Source organism: Rhopilema esculentum, chromosome 4 (assembly GCF_057945365.1).
Source record: "Rhopilema esculentum isolate cy_ngs chromosome 4, ASM5794536v1, whole genome shotgun sequence".
NCBI lineage: Eukaryota > Metazoa > Cnidaria > Scyphozoa > Rhizostomeae > Rhizostomatidae > Rhopilema > Rhopilema esculentum.
The window spans coordinates 13,226,125-13,246,481 of NC_142818.1; the positions used below are offsets into that span (position 1 = coordinate 13,226,125).

The 20,357-nt window shown below is 35.9% G+C and overlaps 2 protein-coding genes across 3 annotated transcripts; both read left to right on the top strand.

Moving 5' to 3' along the window:
- The first annotated feature begins 3,131 nt into the window (after positions 1-3,131).
- LOC135690480 (uncharacterized) lies at positions 3,132-9,949 on the top strand. Its single transcript, XM_065208041.2, has 2 exons — positions 3,132-4,608; positions 8,605-9,949. The coding sequence occupies exons 1-2, from the start codon at positions 3,184-3,186 to the stop codon at positions 9,280-9,282; spliced, it is 2,103 nt and encodes a 700-aa protein (XP_065064113.2). The 5' UTR covers positions 3,132-3,183; the 3' UTR covers positions 9,283-9,949.
- Positions 9,950-10,592: 643 nt separating this feature from the next.
- On the top strand, positions 10,593-19,931 carry LOC135690483 (vesicular inhibitory amino acid transporter). Of its 2 annotated transcripts, none has more exons than XM_065208047.2 (2): positions 10,593-11,235; positions 17,551-19,931. In XM_065208047.2, the coding sequence occupies exon 2, from the start codon at positions 17,780-17,782 to the stop codon at positions 19,256-19,258; it is 1,479 nt and encodes a 492-aa protein (XP_065064119.1). In that variant the 5' UTR covers positions 10,593-11,235; positions 17,551-17,779; the 3' UTR covers positions 19,259-19,931. The 2 variants fall into 2 exon arrangements, with proteins under 2 accessions (XP_065064119.1, XP_088972284.1); XM_089116158.1 differs by lacking the exon at positions 10,593-11,235 and adding an exon at positions 11,246-11,709.
- Positions 19,932-20,357: the final 426 nt, after the last annotated feature.

Consider the following 20,357-nt stretch of genomic DNA (forward strand, 5'->3'; position numbering starts at 1 on the left):
AAAAAAGTGGTAAAGGCTATTGCATTTGAACATTTCACTTCAGCCTCCACTCCTATCTTTTCAGACTTGAAAGTCTTGAAGCTTTAAGATCTTTTTCAGTTAAAATTGCTTTGCTTTGTTAATGACTGTGTCAATAAGAACACTCTTACTCTCCTAGTTTTTTCCACAGTTTTTTGAATCAGTGACAAATGTTTATCAGTATGTTACACGCACAGCCACAGAGAGGATTTATGGGCCCCTGGTTGGGTTGAAAGATGAATAATAAAGCACGCCCAAGGCAGATCCTTCTAGGGGAATGCTCCCCTAGAATTTTAAAAAGGATTGTGGCTAAACTGCTTTGGTGGCTATTACTTCTTTTTCCTATTTTACATAATTTGAGCATTATTGATATCTTAACATCAAAATGCATAAAAATGAAAATTTCTTAAAAAAACTTAAAGTCTTAAACCCTGGCAAAACAGCTAAACGTTTCACTAAACATTTCACCCAACTTTTGTTTAGTGAAGTTGAGCGAAGTTTAGCGAGGGTGGCAAAACGTGACTAAACTTTCCACTAAACTTCACTCAACTTTTTTGAACTGCAAGCTGTCTATGACGCTGTTGGGTTGTTGGGGATTTTGCATAGGAGTTTGCTTTTAATTTATTTTGTTGCATGCACAAGCAGTGGATAAAAGTAAGAATTGGTTGAAGCGACGGGGAAAGAAGACTTTTTAGCACATTAACAACAAAAATGATCTGTTGAAGAAGATAGTAGCGTACAACGAGCTAGCAGAAGATGTCTCATAAAGGCTTTTCGGGTCACGTAGAGACAGGAAAACCAACGAAAACAGACGAAAACCTTTGGATTTCCACAGCTAGAGCGCCTGCGCGATCACAACAAAGGTTTAATTGGTGGCAAAACGACTAAACATTTGCTTAACAACACTAATCAACGCTAAACATTTTTGACCAGGATTAAACTTTGCTCAACAACACTCAACACGACTAAACAATACTAAACAGGGTGGCAAAACGACTAAACTTTTCACTAAACTTTTGACTAAACAAAAGTTGAGTGAAATGTTTAGTCGTTTTGCCAGGGCTTTAGAAAAGGGAAAACGTATAATTTGTTAACAAAACTCGACACAATGTTGTAAATAGATTCGCTTGCCATTGTGTAATCTGTATGACGTACAATACCAACAAAAAGTTTTGGCAAATTCAGCCATTCCTTATCCCCTCTTAATTAACATTGGTTTACGACAAAAAACGTAGGGGATTAGAAAGTACGCTTTTTTCTGCTAATTCTATAATATTTTTCTAAATTATCAACATTGTTTAGGGGAAAGGGGGTGCGGAAAAAGGAACATTCGGGATGAATTGAAAAATATAGAAAACAATGCAAATTGCTGAGTGTTCAAAGTACTTTTGACAATGATTGTACATATTGCTGTTTGTTCCCCTGTTGTAATCACATTATTTGGTACACATTCAAAATCTTTTCAACTTTTTCAGCCCTAGCCCACAAAGATTAGAAATTCTCAACAAAAATACAGTATTTTTAACTCTCAAGCAGTCAATGACTCATACTGCTTCTACCTTACTTCATTCATAAACTTTTTTCATTATTGTAACTATTATTGACAGTTGGTTATAATGGCAGAATTATCATTTATAATTTTTTTATTGAGGTATCACTTATGGGCCCTTTTTAGTTAAGGGCACCTGGGTCAGTGACCCTTCTGACCCCCCTTTCCTCAGCACTGGGTACATGGCAAGCCACAAAAAATGATATTTTCTTAACTCCAAAAAATACTTTGCAATATGGTATCAGGTCTGTGCGTTTCTTTGATGCTAAATCATGGAACAATATTCCAGTTGATATAAAAAGATCATCATCTGCTTTCAGTTTTCGCCAAAAGCTTCGAGCCTTTTTGTTTATGAAAAGCTATCAAAGTTGAATCTAAATTGATAAATATTGTTCTGGCCACTCAATAAATGATTAAATAAGATTTAGAACCATCTTCTAAAAGGGGGTGCTCTCTTCTCAGTTAGTTTATCTATTGAGAGAGCTCCTCTTCAGAAAATCCCATGAATGCAACATATTATGTAATTGTTTTTTATCGTATGTTATCATAAGTGTGTTTATGTAATTCCTAGTCATTGTATGTTTGTAATTAGTGTTTTAGTAAGGTGTTGTAAGTAGAGGAATTTTAGAATATATAAACTGAACTGAACTGATAAAGCCCCATTAAAGCCACTCTAAGTTAGATTAAAATGAATTTTAAAAGTACTTCAAATTATAGAGAAACAGAGTCTTGACCAACATGAAAGCAATTTCATATAAACTGCAAATGTTAGGCAATGCACATCGAGAGCTCTATGATCATTGATCTATGATATTATATATAACTTTTTCATGAAAATCATCAATAATTGAAAACAAGGTGAAGTCAGTTTAACATTACATGTTGCCTGAGATTGGAATGTTGTAACCATAGAATGATTATAACGAATGAATGACAAAAACAACTTTTTCTAAACAGCAGAAGAAATACTTGCTGAACTCCGAGTTGCTAATGTGCATTTGTATCTCATCTGCTGAGTATACGCCCTTCATCAGCAAAGGGTGTTTTTCAAGGGTTCCCCTCATCCACAAATTTAGAAAACGAAGTTTTACAATAACTATGATATAAAATCATATTTGAAATTATGCATTAAATTATTTCTGCCTATATTTAAAAAGGAAAGGAAACGGAAAGGATTTTTGCCTTTATTTAAAACGGAAACTTTCCATAACACTACAAACTGAAAATAGAAGGTTTTAATTAGAAGGTTTTTGGGGAGAAGGCAGTTATGGATTCAGCGGGAAGGCTGCTACATAGTTTTGCTCCCCAAAAGGAAAAGAGTTTATTCCTTTTAGGTAACTTTTTTGTTTCAACTTTAGATCATATCCAGGCACCGCGGAGCGTTGAGAAAAGTGGGGGTCTAAAAAAAGTGGAAAGGGGGGCCACAAACAAATAAAGAGCTGTTGGCATTTTAAGAAAAAAGTGGGGGGGGGCTATAGTGCCCCCTTCCCCGCGGTGCCTGATATCGAAGACAGCAAATGTCAGAAATGCGCCAGTACGAGGTTTTTATACAACAGCAACAACATCTATTATCAAAAAGTCTTCTCTTCGAGACATTTTACAATGTGGAAACAAATATGACAGACTTCATTTTAAAGACAAATATGAAGTCCCCGTCCAAGGAAGATGTTGTTAAGTGCCTTAAGAGTACACCGAAAGGTCGGCTGGTTTACAGGTCTGGTTCAGGAGGAACATTTGCTCCAGTATCGAAATCTTCTAGGCGGGTTAGTCTGACAGACTTTGGGCTTATTGTTGCTTTGAGTTCCCCGCCCGATCAAAGGAATTCAGAAAGCTTAACTTCACTTACTAACACGGATGGATATTGCAACGACCGTTCTGTGCAAGGAGGCAGTAATGAATCAAAAGACAGAGCTAAAGAAAATGGTCCAAGCAGCTTCAAAAGCAGGATTGGTCAAGAAAGGACATTGGCCAGCCATAAACCAAGATTGCATGTTTCAACTCATGATGTCATTGACCTAATTAACGAATACAAGCAAGAGTTGGGAGAGAAAGCCAAAAAAGAAACAAAAATAATGAAAGAAAAGTTTCTGGCAGGGTTTCAGCAAATTCAAAATGAGGTGAAGTGTTCAGAGATTGAAGCCAATAGAATTAAGATTGCTAATTTTCAGAGAGAGGCCAATGAAATTGATCAAATTCTAGCTAGAAAAACTGCATTAGAAGAAGAATCTCTTAAAAGTTTGAAAATGCAACACAAAAGAAGAAGCCTATCCTTACAGAGCTTTAATGAAAGCATTCAAAAGAGGCAAGAAGAAATTATAAAACAGAGGGAAGAACAGAAAGAAGCAAAACAAAGAAGAAAGGCACTTAGCCAAAATATAGAAAGTCTTTTGTTAAATATAAAAAAATTTTGTTTGGAAATCAATGAACAAATAAAATGTCACATAGACAATGACTATTTACCAGACGAAATTAAGAAACTAAGCAATGATGCAATAGCAATGTTTCAGGCAGCAGCAAAGAGAGCTTCCAGTGCCACTGAAATGCAAATCACTTTAGAAGAAACATGTTCTCATCTTGAAAAATTAGCTCAAAGTTTGAAAATGATAAAAGACAAAGTTTCAAAGGAAACTGAAATTGCTGTTGCTAAAAAGAAAGAAGAAGAAAATAAGAGACAAGCCGAAAAAAAAGAGAAGGAGGCAAAAGATTTGGAGCAACAGAGACTTGAAAATAAAAATAAAATACAAGATAGTCAGGTAACTTTGGACTCCTTTGTTGCTGCAGAAGCATTCAAAGGTTACCAAGAAATAGTGGAGTTTCATGGAATGTTCAAAGCATCATATTCAGCTTTAGTGGAAGGAGCAGACAAGAAAACCTACAGATTTGATCTAACAAAGGCAATAAATACACCAATTAATGCCATTTCTGATCATTCTCCCCACCATCTTATGGATAAGATTGAAAGACTCACAAAATTGCTGAATGGAGAAATGACAACAGTAGGAAATAAAAACGTCAGTTGCAAAGATCAACCAGAGGGACTGGTAAGGAGTATTTCTATTTTTGCATCATAGATAGATAATCTGTATTTTATGCATATTACTTTAAAGGACAAGTGACACGCTTTTGGCGCCAAATTTTCTTCTTCTTTTAACTTAAAGTAAAATGCTGTATGAGAGTGTTGTTGAAATATTTTTCCTTTCTGATTTCATTTTCCTACTTAAAAACCCTTTTCAAATTATGGCGGGAAATGAATCACGTGACACCGTGACGTAGATTGTGATAATTTGTTATTGCTGCTAGTGGTATACAGTGCAATATTAACGTTTACAACACGCTTCTAAACGAATTCAGTTCGTCTGGACCTTTCGCGTCGTGTTTCGTAAACTCTCTATCAATGATAGGAAAATTCCGAGTTATCACAATGTACGTCTTGGGGTCACGTGATAAAAACAAAATCGCGCCCCCTGCGCCCCCTGATTAGAATTTTTTGTTCTAAACCAGGAAAAACTTACTTCTAAATGATGATCTATAAGTTAATGAAAAGAAAAGATAGGGTGAAAAGTGTGTCACTTGTCCTTTAATTTTGATTTTATGAATGCCAGCAAATCCCCCACCACAGGGTTTGCAGAAAAGCATGCCATTAAAATAAGAATTGATTTTGTTCACAACATGCCATTTCGACTTCTGGTCCCCCGGGGACGTGATGAAGTGTGTATTCAGTGTAATGAAAAATAAGGGTTCTCATATTGCAACATATCATGTGGTCTTTAACCAGAACTTGAAAATATTCTAAAATTAGGCAAGCCTTATCTTAAGTGTGATCATCATCATTAAACCAATTTTTATCCAGGGTTTTCCACTTTGCAGCAGGTGGCCAGATGTGCTAATGTCCTGTAGTGTGAAGTTAGATCACATTTCTTTCTTTCTGAAATCAATTTAATCTACTTGTGCCTTGCCAAACTCTAGATATCATATGAAATTCATATCATTACAACCTACACAAAGTGATATTATTGTAATCAAGATGATACAAAATGCTTCGCAAGTTTTGTTTTGCATTTATTTCATTATTATGTAGAAGGTATAATTTAAGCTGGATAAAGAGCTCAAATTTTCACAGTGAGGTTGCTTTTAGGTAGAATTTTTATATATTCTACACCTCTGTGTAAATAGTTTCAAAGTCATTTAAATTTTAATGTGATGTTGTTGTGCAGTGCAGTGGTATGCAAAGATTTTTGGATGCAAATTCCATATGACCTGACCTATGACACCCAGGCCTTCCTGGGAAAGGTGTGCCATCACACTCAATGCATGTATTGGTACACTGAGGATTGTGTTTAATCACATGCCTGTTATTTATTTTTTCATTTCTTTTTTAAACCAAGCAGAGGAAACCAATAAGGTGAAAAAAGAAACTAAAAATTGCTATTTGTTTTCATTGTTTTAACATGTTTTATCAGTCTGGTCAATCATGCAGCGTCATCATTTTGGAGAGCTGTTGAGATGATTCTTGGGTGCAATAAAATGCAGACCCAATGACCATAGCATCAGAGCTAGCATTTTGCTAAGCAATATCTAGAAGAAACTTCAGCATTAAGTGCAACACAACCGTGCACATCATAACAAAAGCTGAATATTATTGTAAAATTGACTAGCAGTCCAGCAAATTTTATTCTTACCTTTGAGTAAGGCTGCAGAAACCACATTTATATGATAATTTGCAAGCATCTTCTAGTCCAGTGCTCGTATTTTATCACAGACCTGTGTTAGCACGCACTTGTTTTTTTAAATACTATTTTCGAATGGTTGAATTTTAATACAAAAGTCTCCCAGCTTCAAGAAAAGACTTGTGTCATACTTCTTCCTATCTATACTTGGAATTTGGCGTCTTCTGCAAAGGAAAGTAAAGGGGTAACAAAGGAGCTCTCTATTTTGCTGAAATAGGGTAGGGATAGAATTCTAGGCTATACTGTTGATGCTTATGACAATAAGCAATATTTTACAAAGATTTGGTCACTGTTGCTATACTGTTGATGCCTATGGCTATACTGTTAATGCCTATGGAAATAAGCAATATGTTAAAAAGATTTAGGTGCAAGTTGTGTGCAAAATATTGTGACCAGATCATCAGGCATCCACCATTCTAAGGAGCTGCAGCAATGTCTTTGAAAGCATTTGCTGATTGTCCATGCTAGAAAGTTTGCTTTTTGTATGCCCTAGGTTTTACACCAGTTGTTTCAGTTTCCAGTTCCTACTTTTACCTGGTTTTTTATATAAGCAATGGGCCATGCCACATTAAACAACCCTCTCCAGACAGAGTTATGTTGTATGTAATATTTGTCCAACAGGGATGTGCCATTTTTAGGAAATTGTTTTCATATACTATAAATTATTTTATGTTGTTTTGTTTTCATATGATGACGGGAAAAACATACAAAAAATCTATTAGAAACTGCATATTATGAAATATATATTTCCTAGTGTAGTATTTTGATTTTTGTATTTGTAATTTTGTATTTGTTTCTATGCTCTGTACTCTGAAGAGTGTCAGACGAAAAGCTTTAGTTAAACTTTTTGTTACCTGCCAAAAATGAAGAATAAAGCAAAATGGAAGGATGTGATAAAGGTGTGAATTTTCAAGGGTTGCACTTTAAACCAGAACAATACTGCTCTGCATTCAAGGAGAGGGAAATCTGCAAATATATGCTTCATGCTGTTTTCAAACTGTGTCATTTTCAAAGCCTTTCCATATTTATTTTGACGAAAAATGATTTTCCATGTTATGCCTTTGTATCCAGGGCAGTTCTAGGTTGCTTCAGTGAATTTATTACTGCAATGCAACAACAAGAAAATGTTGTATTTCCACATTATAGCACATGATTAACATAGGGTTATCTTGAACAATTAACATGTGTTATACCCCCATGACTGGGATTGACCTGTCCAGAATTGGCCAGTCCTTATGGACAGTATCAAGCAAATGGAATGGGTGTAAACACTAAGTATGCAAACAGTCAGCTTTTGGAGACAAAAGTGCATAGACTGTGAGTATTTGATAAACTGATGATCACTGATGATTACATTCGGTTATCACTGAATTCCAGACTGAATTCCACACAGAATTTCATTATTGGTGAATGCATATTGAGCAGTGGAAATTTCTGACAGTATTGTTGGTTCTTTGTACATCAAGAATGCGTATGCAAATACCTTTTCCATCCAAAATATCCTCAGAATCCTTAAACCACATCCAGATAATCTTTTTTCACATTCTAGATTTGTATTAAATTGCCTAAGCCATGTTATTTAGATAAAGTTCCCAAATTGTCTTATGCAACCAGATGATGCCTGATGTCACTATTCTCAAGATGTCAGTATTCTCAAATCAGCCAAGGCATTCTTTTTGTCGCCTGCTTCATACCTACATTCTACTTATATACCATGTGTTTTCTATGCATCTCTTCAATATGCCAGGTTTCTATTGCAGTCTGTTCTTGGCTGTTCTTTGACATCTGTTTGAAATTGCTAATCTGTGCAGTTATGTTATCAGCTGTGTGATTTATAGTGTTTCTTAAGCAAAGTTTCCTATTCTGTGTATTCCTATTCTTAGAAAATTTAGTTGCTTTTAAGTCCAGCACCGTATGCTGCCGCTCTGGTTTAACCCCAAAAGCTTTTTTTGTAAGGTGGATGAATTGTAATCTAATGTCAATGCTGATAATTTGCTTAGCCTAGTATTAAATTAATTGTCAGGTGCATCGAGTCAATCCATACTTTGAATATTTTATTTAAGCAGGAGGTCTAAGGGTTGCTGCGTGAGTGTGTAACATGAAGTGAGTGAGTCGATAACGTATTTAGAAAGGCCGGTTATCTCTGACCCCCTAGAAATACTCTTTTCCAAAAAAGGTCGCAAGCTTTGCATGAAATGCGTTGTATTAGAAGTTAAATTTATCCTTAAAGTAACAATTAGATTCAAAGCTTCTCGTGATTATACTCTGACCAGCATTTTGCATTTAATTTTTTTTAAAATTTTTTTAAAGGCGTACTGCAAAGACACAATCGCAAAAAAGCTTGTTCTCCAAGGAACGAGGCAAATCTCGTCAAGTTTCAATTCTGCATTCTCATTTGGGGCAGTTGCTGTTGGTATCTGGGCACAATTTCCTGAAGTTGGAAAGCTGATGCTGGCACACTTCTACACGACATGCCCTTACTTGGTACCGTATTACCTGCACAAAGGACCTGACCAATCGGTAGCCGAATACTGCAAGAAGCTAGGATATGAAGTAAATGGTGAAGATATTGAAGATGAGAACACTTATTTGAAAAAGTTATCAGGGATCGTTCGACTGTACGCTGCAATATTACAGTCACCATTGCCTCCAAAATACCGCGCGACAGGACACCCATTCGGTTTGCACAATGCATGGACATGGATTTCGCGTATCATGAACCTGGAACCAAGGGAGACGGTCACTGCGACAATTTTGTTCGATTTCTTGGAAGTTGCTGCCTATGCAATGAAGCAGAAATATGGGAAACAGTTCCAAAAGCTATTAAGAATGCTTTATGAAGATTTTTTGCCAAAGATCGACGACATCACTGAATCAGATAAGAAAGGACCTGTTGTGAGGCTGAAGACCTTTATACAAAAATGTGCAGAAACTGGATCGGTTCCAGTTCCCCAGGGTTATCTTTCAAGTAGATGGTGGAATGGCTAGTTGAGCAACTCAAGGCTAACAGTGCGTCTAAAACAACGCGAACTCATATATATCAACAAAAAATTTCTAAATATCGTATTGGAACTGACAGAGTTTTTTATTGTTGAAAATTTCCATCCATTTTTATTGCGAGAGTGATAGAAATCAGCAGAGCTTTCTTGGTTTCTGTGTCTAGTCAGTGAATCAAGTAACGATCTACAAGCATTTAAAGCTCAGTATTAGCCTCCCTTCCTCATTAGCCGAAGTTTTCTTAAGCTGATTGTTGAAAAGCCACAGATTCCTGTCCATTCCTCATTAAGCCGCCAAATCGAGACTCGAAAGAGACTGGGGCTGTTTTAAATTTAAGTAAAGGAACGTAGCATATACAGTTTTTAACATTTTAATTCCTAAGTTTACTAAACAGTCTTGATAATTGTCATTTTTATAATTGTCCAGAAAACTGCCTCTCGAGTATTAAAGAACCAGTTCGCTTTTTCCAATCATACTACCAATTAGTAATAAAAGTATTTGATAGTTATTCAAGTCGTTTTATTTAAGTCAAGCTACTTGTAGTGATAATGTTTGTATTCTTGTTAAGATCTTGCTCGAGTCTGTTAACGTCATTCCTTTTACTTACTTTGTAAAATATTTTTATAGTCAAACAAAAGAGACGAATAAAGTGTCAGAATGGTGGTTTTTTGCCCTTAATTGACATTTATATCACGACAATTCTGTCAAGAATTGTTTTACGTGCAAAGCAAAATACAATTTTCATCGTAAAAGCTGTTTGGCATTGCACCCAAATAGCAGAATTTTCAAATTTTCTTTTGCGTTTGAAAGGTCACCTCTTCAAATTCGTTGCCACTGCATTAACTCGAATGCTATTCAATTGTCCATTCATTGGGCCGTTCCTTTTGTCTAAACAACCAATCAAGTGCAAATAAGGAGCATCTGTGCGCATATGTTTCATCACTTCAAATGTTTACTGCTTGAAAAGTTAAATAATAAATGAGAAACAATAATAGAATCCAGCTCTGCTTTTTGCCTTCTTTTGGTTTCAGCTCCGTATGCCATTTTTAAATTTCACGTTTACGCTAGCCTAGAAGAAAACACTAATTTGAATTACATTGTATGTTCTTGTTATAGCTTGAATTTTCTAAAAAACAACAACAAATAGAATTGATTGAAGTTCCTAATAACCTAATCAAGCACGACGCGTCAAGTTTCTAAAAAGAAAGGTCAATAATTTTGTTAAACTCGTTATGCTTATGAACAAGATGAGGCGATGTTTTGACTTACGGTAAGTGGACACATAGTACAGAAACCTATATTTTATACACAGAAGTTAGCAGAGAAGGGCCGCTAGTAATTAGATTTCTATGTGAAACAAATCTTGGGATTATGAAGAATTTCTCGCTGTTTAAACACGCATTTCATCACATTTGCTTGTTCATTGACCATAGGTATTAGAAAAACCTGCGCTGTGTAATAGAACGAACGGGCTGTAATTGGGTGATGCCGATTGTAAGATTAATTTGTTGCTGTTTTATGACAGCAGCCGTGTGTTGTGTACAATTTTGAGGCATTTAAAAAGACGAGCTTAAACTCGTTGCATAGATAGCAACATTATTAAACACATTTTCCAACAGAATTCTCCAAATATTATTTTCTGGCAAATTCTTACTGAACGAGAGATTAAATGATTAAAATGGTTCCTGTGAGTCTTGTCTTGTACATTGGCAAATTTATTTCTGATTTCTTATGCCTCTTAACCATCTTTCAACCAGCTGTTAATTCTCTCGATAGCCATGCGCAAGAGCCCTTGCACCTGTTAAGACAGCTTTGAGGTTTCCATGACAACAATATTCCCCATTTCCATTCACCAACGTTGACTGCATCAGTGTTGAATTATCCCACGAAGGAAGAACAAGGGAATCACGAGAGTAAGAGCTGGCGGGCTTGTGGCAGCAAAGTGTAAGTGGAACTGTAAATCACAACCTAGATATGAGTGTAGTCTTAAGTTACGAGTTTTAATTTCTAAAACAAGGTACAATACTGAGCTTTCTAGCGTCTTAAATTGAAATCTGTCAGTCACGTGTTATTTGCAAATCCACGCAAACGAGCAACATTCCTCTGCAAACGCTTATATGTGTTTAAAACAAATTGCATCCAAAGATAGAGTAGTGCAAAATATTAAAGACTTATGCTTAACAATTTTGATTAGCTAAGCAAAGATTGGACGTGTCTGAAATCCGTACTATCCAATATCACGCTGCAATAACGATTGAAAAAGATTAACAGCGGAAACGTTGCTTGTACTGTAATTAAGTTGGTTTTTAAGAGTTGTTTCGTCAGTCCCACGTCAGTATTACCTAGTAATCAGTTTCTGGTACCCATGCAAAAATATGGCGTATATGGTTTGCAGTGCAATGAAGAATAGATTCATCTGTAAGCACCTTTCAAGTTCTTTCGTAGAAGTAGACTATTACTCAAATCTGATAACTAAATCGTATGGTAGTGTCTAACCAGGTTAACATTTCATGATTTTTTGTTAATTGACCTTCTCTAATTTTTTTATATATGTTATTTTCCTTTTTTTTTACAAAAAAAAGTCTATAAGAAACTGGGCCTTAATAGATCGAGAAACCATAACAGTGGCCAACCTTAACTTTAAAAACTGCTAGACTGCTAAAAACTTAATAATTTTTTTCTTTTCAAGATGAATTGATAAGGCAAATATTTCCTGTTTAATTGACATAGATGAATAGAAAAAGACCATTGTGACTTACACAGGGTTTATTTCATGTTATCTCATGTTTTTCATGTTTCTAGAAACTAGGTCTTCGATAACGTTTGGTATTGAAGATGCCTTTAAAAAACTTTGAGCATTTAAATCAGCAAAAAATTAATAAACTGATTGCTAATCTCGAGCTAAGGATCTTATAAAAAATAGGTGAACCGTGGTAAACATATCGAAAGAGAGGAGGGGACAGAAAATCTTCACGAGTTATGGTGTCGTTCAATGAGACTTGCGTTCAATTAGACAAGAATATCACAGACACAATACAAATGATCTTCATCTTTCTCTGTTGGAAGAATCTTTTAAACCGTCAAAATTTAATATGTCTTGAAGCTTTGTGTTGTTGATAAAATAGGGCTAAAGATTTGATCAGGGGTTGAGTTAAATACCTTGAATTAAGTTTGAAGATGAAATTTCGCACCTTTAGTACTGCAGCTGGGATTCTCATTAGCGTACCTATGCATACATATTATATTCCAATGGTTAAGGTGGGAAGCCATACTAAAAGCAATGATTTTCGAGCTTAAGCGATAAAGATAAATAAAGATTGGATGTTGTCATTCAGTAGAATTTAAAACAGTAATACATAAGTTTGTTCGCGACAAATAAGTGCTAAGAACAGAGATAACCCAATTGTTTGCATTACTTGAATGTTGTACGGCGATATTGAGGATTAAGACAAGCTAGGAATAATTCATCATGCTTCTACACTCATTTTTCAGCCAATTAGGTCATGTCGCATGCTGCTACTTGTCATGGCTAGAGGGCAATGTTTTGTAAGAGTAAATCTTGATACAAACATGGCATGGAAATAGCGATCATTGTTAAGAACCAAAGTACTTTAGCCCTTCGACAGAAACTCACGTGTGTCGAATTTTGTGACGATCTTTCTGAATAATATTTAGCTAGTAATAACATTAGTTGTAGTACCAAAATATCACACCCACAAGCTAATGTTGTAGCGGATCATAGCAAAAACTGATGAGGCCCTATAAGGGGGGATGACATTATTTCATATTTCATGATGATATCTTGCAATTATTTCATATTTCAAAATTAAAAAAGCAAAGTATTTCGAAATTGTCAAAAATGTTCCATTCTGCCTTCAGGTGTCCGCAAACGTTGGACCGACTCACATAGATAATTGACCGAGTCTTCAAAACCATTCTTTGCAGCTACGAATATTGAAAATGTATAAAGAATAGATGCATAAAAAATCAAATGGATTTCGTACTTGGGTAAAAATATAGAATTCATTCTATTCGAACTGTGGAATCATTTGGTACTTTAAAGAGAAATCTAAGGACACTGGATGAAATATCTATCTTTGTTTTGCTCAACTTATTTTTTGCGAACAACTAAAAAAGAAACTCGAAAAACATACATGTACCAAAACTGATAGTCTTAAATCTTTTGCGTGGAGGGTACAACCTGAAGGGGCCAGTTTTCTACACATGCCTGGATAAGACAATGAACTTGGAGGATTTTTGAACTTTGAATTTATTGACATCTTCTTTGGCTCTACTATCCACCAAGATCCCTAACAACCAGTAAATTCAGTTGTTTAATGGATTTTTCAACTACAGTCATACTTTTATTTCTAGCCACTTACAGTCTTAGGTGCACTCAATAGAAACAAATAATTCTAAAAATAATGTTAATGCGAAGCTAAAGCTAAGTGACATCAGCTCTTACGATGTTCTCAAGAAGAAATCATACCTAATAAATGCTGCAGATTGACTACATGATTCTAAAGAATACATGTACCAAAGTATGATTCTAGTATGATTCTAAAGAATATATATTTTATGGATAGGGAATTTTGCATAACCATCTACCAACCAGCCTAACAGAAATTTTTAAGGTTTAAATCATTAAGCCTTGGGAACCTTCTGGCAGAAGACCGGAAGTCATGTCCACGTTACAAGCTTTTTTGATGGTATCATCAGATTTGAAAAATTCGAATGTCGCAATTTTGCTGACCGTGCATTTTTCATGCTTTCAGTAAAGCGACTTCTGGTCAATTACCAGAATGTTTGCAAGGCTTAAAATGATCAGTGGTGGCCTTTATTTTTATGATTTAAGCGTCTATCGAGTTTGAAAATAAAACAGTTAAAGTGGGCCAAATTCTCTTCGCGGTTGCGTGTTTGCGGCTTTTCATAATATTGCCTTGCGTAACTTATAATCACTTTTAGCATTACCTATTGGAGCCATACTGAATTATAAGGTATAGTCAGAAACAACATTTTCAAGATAAGAATAACTTTTCGGTGAACATGTTAGCTCTAGATAAAAAAATTGAAGAACGAACAATATCTTTCTGAATATAATTATCAGCAAATCAATCCTGCATCTTAAATGGCTTGCATAACAGTGGTCTAGTGGTCTTAGGAAGAATTCCTAATAAGTATATGTAGAACAAGCAATAGATAAAAACATGTTTATGATATTATTTGATGTTCTCGTCTATTTCGATGAGATAATATAAGCAACAAGTATTTGTGGTTGATTTTATGCTATTGGTATTTCTCCTATACGTAAAGTATGAAAAGCCTTTTAAACCCCTGGAAAGATTGAAAAGATTAAAAGAACAACCCAGGGTGTAATATGGTTGGTATCCTAACAGGTCTACAGATCAATAGTCACTTGAGTCAATGCTTGAGATCAAATATCTTCAAGTATTTGTAATTACAAACGTGCATATTTTCTCTCTCTATGTTATGGCCTCGGGGTAGACAGAGTTAATGCTCCCCGGGGTATCGTCTTTGTAGTGTATGTAAAGTAGCGTGTAGTTAAGGTATTACAGTAACTTGTTATGTAACTTTTTGGAATGTATAAGAAGTCAATGCTGTTATCAAGTAGAAAATTCTCTCACAACATTTAAGAAGGCATTCAGTTATTTTGTTGTTTTGTATTTCATACTGGGAACCAAAGTTATTGCATATTTCCAGACTTAAAAACCTAAATATTTATATTTGCATTCCGAAGATCTCAATTACTTTTTCAGCACAATATGCATTTTCATATTTGATTGCACTAAATTCAAAATATTATGGAAAATTAATCAAGCTATTGAAGGACTTACGCTAAGTCATTTGCAGAATTTAAAAAACATGGTAGATTATGACAATTAAAAGAAACGTAAAAGGAGCCAAAAAAAGGACGCGGGCGTGTGATAAACGCCCAATAGAAGAAAGTGATGTTGAAGCGCTGCAGGGGTAATTGCTTCTGCTAACCCTTAATTCACCCGTGCACTTAAGTGGCATGCGGCCTGTCGATTTCGCTTATAGCGTTGCGCAGCGATGAGCATCTGGCGCACATGGCAGGGGAATGAGCAAGCGTCAAACCTCTGTGCAACGCGCAAGTGTCGTATTGTAAGATCTGTTGACGGGTCTTTGTATGTGATTGTCTTATTCATAACCAATCTGTGCAGTGATAAAATTGTCTCGTGCTCTGATAAACGGGAATAGTGTGCAGTGATTAAACAGGTTCTTAGAGTCATGGCGAGGAAGTTTTACACATTTCTTACAATCTTAAACATTTTTGAATGCTGAATACAGCTTGAAGATTAGCCAAACTTTCTATCGAATTCTGCCTAAAAAGAATTGTTTTCAAATGTATTTCCTGCTGAAGAAGGCAAGGAAAGTGAGTAGAAAAATGAAAAAATCAAGAAAAGTTGAAAAAAGAGAATCTTAAACTTCAAGGATTAGTTTATTGTTTTTTAATTAAGTCGAAGAAGTTAAATTATGGTGATTTTTTGAATGACTGGAAAATCGCACGACCTTTTTTATCACCAGTTGCAGAATAAATAAAAATCACCAATGAATTGTTTTTTAGCATCTTATTGGCAAAAAGGCGCATTAAAAAAAGGAATTTTGCTCTTCGACTTTTACTCTTTAGCATTATATAACCCCGTGTGATTTATCTTCAGTGATGGCGCTAAAAGAGGCATGGGGCCACAGCTTCATTAAAAAAGATTAAACTTGAATAAGGTTTCGTGTACAACTTTATGTAATCCGTACAGTTGTGTCGCAGATAGTTATTGTTGAACAAGCAATCGAAACATTTCTTCTAAACTAAGGAAACTAATTTGATTCGCTAAAGGTCTTGCGTGTGTTTATTTCGTAAAAATCACTGAATATGCTGACAGTTAGAGTAACCTATTTAAATCAAATGAATAGGCAACGAAAAATGTATTTCTTTCATTTCCTATGCCATAAAATTGCATCAAATTTTGTCTGTAATTATTCTATATTCGGAATCATCATAGAACTTCTGTGGTGAATATAAATAACGATAATTGAGATAGCTAAAGTTGTAATACATCACCCGTTCATATTTCGGTTACTTTCAAATAAGTATTGAATGCTTTTTCATTTTTGACCCCATTTATGAAACTGGAAGCGAAATACATCAGGTATCGGCACGTAGCCTACATTGTAGTTATATCAAATCTCTAAACCTCTTGGTACTGCAATGCATTTGTTCTTGGCAAAACCTGTTTTCATTGGAGATCTTCATGGAATTTACGTCTTTAGGTACGGCTAGAATTGCGCTGGCAAACTTATAAAATTAATGGCTTGCGTTGTTGTTTCAAAGACACCAAAATGTGGAATTCGCAAATAAGCCAGATCAGTTTCTAATGTGAATGATATCTATAGAGAAGTGGCATTTCAGACTTTCATTTTGATGGCACCTAAATATCTTTCTTATCTGCTATCCTGTGCCTATCTACCTTATCATATTTTAATCAGCAGCTGCAAATGGAGTGTTAAATTGAGAGTAAGTACATGATTGCAGTAGGTGGGCAATCTATTCTTTAATTATCAAAAGACTTAAATAGATAGATCGCAATTACTCTTTTTCAAATAAAGTTTTTCAGATCTCTTTCGCAATTTGTCACTGTCTTAGGCTACGTTCACACTACTCCGTATTCGTTTCGCTCCGTTTTCGTTGATAAAAACGATGTCCGTTCACACTAATCCGTTTTCATATGAATACGCTGTGAATACGATAGGTGTTCACACTACTCCAACGCTGTTGGTGGCCTCATTTTTGGAAAGAGGCATTCACAAATCCTCAACAAATTAGCGTCATTATAAAAGAAATTAAATAAAAGTAAATCGTGAAAAAATTTGTTGTAACAGCTACCAGTCCATTTTGAATTCTCAATTTCAAAATTTTTTAGATTTGGTGTGCTACAAAGCACGTATTTTGTTGCCGTTGTTAGCGTATTCAAATGTCTCCGTCTTTGGCGTTCACAGTGAAAACGGAGCGTTTTCAATACGCACCGTATTCGAAAGTATCCGTTTTCATTAGCGTTTTCAAACGACTCCGTTTCATTTGAAAACGGAGTAGTGTGAACGGGCCCTTAATTTCAACCAGAACTTGTCGCATTACTGCCCGGGCGTGGATTCGTAATCCACTTTGAATCTTAACGAATAAGAAGGAAAACACAGTCTCATAAATTAATGAATCTTCTTCTCCAGGTGTTTGCTGCTTGTGACCAGTGAAACAAAAAGCAATTGGTTGGGCTTGAAGCTCATTGACAGATGCTCTGGGAAAACCTGAAGGCTGTTTAATCAAGAGGCGATAATCCTTTATGATGTAGATTTTTAAAGACAGATTTATTGGCATGAGTGATTGTGATTGAAACATTTGTGAGTTGACAAATTTAATGAATAGCAAAGAGTGCCTAAGCACGACGCAGATTCAATCATGTGGTATTCAGCAACTGTTTTCGAAAATTTTCGCAATGGATTCACTGATATGGTTAATGTCCTGCGAGACAAAGGCGATTCAACTGATGAAGAAGAAACCTTATTCAAAAAAGAAGATCTTGAAGAAATGCCTGAGACAGCAAAAGTTTCGAATTTGCAGACATTTTGGAACATTTTCAACGCAAACCAGGGCGTTGTGATTTTAACCATGCCGTTTGTTGTTCTATGCGGTGGCTACCTGAGTTTGATTGCAACTGCTACGGTTGCGGCTACGTCAAATTATACAAGCAAAAAATTAATCAAATGCCTTTACGAGAAAGACCCGGAAACTGGGCTGCTTGTACGGATGAGAGAAGGTTATGAAGAAATTGGTGAGGCCTTTGCAGGAGCGTTCGGCAGATGGATGGTGTACGTTGCCATGATAGTCGAACAGCTCTCCTACTGCACATTACTTCTGATATTGTGCGGGTCAATTCTGCACAACAGTTTCCCAGATTCTGGCTTTAACAAAATGCATTGGTCTATGCTGGCATTTGTTCTTGTGATCCCAAATGCTTTCATGGTGAATCTAGGCCAGGTTGCATGGGTGAGCCTTGTAACTGTTCTTGTTGGCCAACTAGTGTACATCGTTGTCGCGGCATACAGCTTTTACCACGCAAGTAGATGGAGCGTGCACGAAACACCTCCGTTTGAGATGGGAAAGTTCTTCATAGGAATGGGTATCGTTGTAGTCAGTTACTCATCGCAGCCTTACATGCCAGCAATACATGGCAGCATGCGTCACCCACGAAAATACAGCACTGTGATGAACATCACTTATTTTGCCATAACAATGGTCAAGATTGTCTTCGGCATAATTGGTTATCTCACCTTTAAGGGCGAAACACAACAGGTCATCACCAACAACTTGCCACATGGTCTATTCAAGACAACAGTAAACATGGGTGTCCTTGTGCTGGCCCTGGCCTCGTTCACATTTCCAGCCTACACTGTTTTTGTTATTATTGATAAAATCACCCTGAAAAGGTCACGTGATTGGCTGATACGCAAGATAAAAAGATTGAAGGAAAAGGGGACCTGGGACGAAACAGGGATTGAGGACGATGATGAGGACTTTGATGACGAAGAAGAAATGACAGATAAAAAGTCATTGATTAAAGAGAAGAGAATTGATGAAGAGAAGCCAAGTAGATGGAAGAGAGCTTTAGTGCGTTTGTCTCTAATCACGGTGGCTTTGGCTGTTGCCATAGCAATTCCCCATTTTGGACTGTACATGGCACTGGTGGGCAGTTTCACAGGAATGTGTTTATCTTTCATTTTCCCGTGCCTTTTTCACATGAAGTTACAACAAAATGAAATGAAGAAATATGAATTTTTTCTCGACACTGCAATTATTGCTTTCGGCAGTGTGTCTGCCGGCGTCGGCATGTACTATTCATCTCTGGCATTGGTAGATGCCTATTCAGGAGTTCATTGATACCTTGCCAGTATTTTGCAAACTTAGACAAATGTTGTCCTTATTCATTTACTGCATCATTTGTACCAGAATTTTTTTGAGGCACCGATCTTTATCTCCTCTGAGGTGAGGTACTCTTCCGTGCCTAATTGTAGGGAGGGGGGGGGTAAAATTGCATGATTTGTGATTTTTCCCCTCAATAGCATTTTATAATGAACCCCCAGATTAAGAAAATTATGACAAAGACCTCACCCTATTTAATTATCACCCTCTCATATTTATATTAGTGACTGAAACATCAAAAAAAGACAATCAACCAGAAACAAAATGCAATGGTAAGCTGATAAACACAGTTACTTCAATATTAACTCTTGGGCTGCTATTCCCATATTCTGCTACCCAATAAATCTTCCCACCAGCTCATTTTGTTTTGTCCTCCCCCCCATTTTACTAAATTTATGAAAAATACCCACCCCCTGCCTATTTCAACCCCTTAAGAATAAGCACGGAAGGGTACTGGAGGCACTATTCAGTTTTACTGCCATCAGAATCGTTTTTAAAAACCGATTAAGGCAGGAAAGTTCAAATCGTCGTTTTTTATTACTTTAGCAAAACTAGAAATGTTGATCACTCCGTTCGCAAGCGTAACGCAACGTTTAAGCGGAAAGCAACACCTTCATGGTCATATGAATTTGTGAATAAAATATTAAATGAAAATGTAAAAACAATATAAGGAAAATTTAGAGCAATAAAAACTATGTTTGATTAAGTCAGCTGGTCGAATTATCTTTATTTGTATATTGAGTACATTTTAAAACGCACAAACGAATGTTTTTATGACCGAAATCTTCTCTTAAAATATTGACTAAATAACTATTACAAAACCATTATTCTGTGTGGAACGTAGAAGAAACACCGATAGGTAAGTTTTGAAGCCATCTTGATGTCACTTGCACGTTAAATGGCAAAACAGAAATCTTCCTTGTACTTGTTTAACCTGACGATAGGCTTGAACAATCTACCTAATATAAGCGCATGCTGTTCAGGATTTCCAATTAATGGTATTTAATCACGACGAAGATCTCTTGAAAAAATGAAGAACTAATGAAAAAGGACTAAT

Excerpts from the sequence above, each read along its gene's own strand:
- LOC135690483 (XM_065208047.2), top strand. The coding sequence starts at position 17,780 with ATGTGGTATTCAGCAACTGTTTTCGAAAATTTTCGCAATGGATTCACT.
- LOC135690480 (XM_065208041.2), top strand. The coding sequence starts at position 3,184 with ATGACAGACTTCATTTTAAAGACAAATATGAAGTCCCCGTCCAAGGAA. Across the intron at positions 4,609-8,604 it reads AAGATCAACCAGAGGGACTG|GCGTACTGCAAAGACACAAT; the intron begins GTAAGGAGTATT and ends ATTTTTTTAAAG.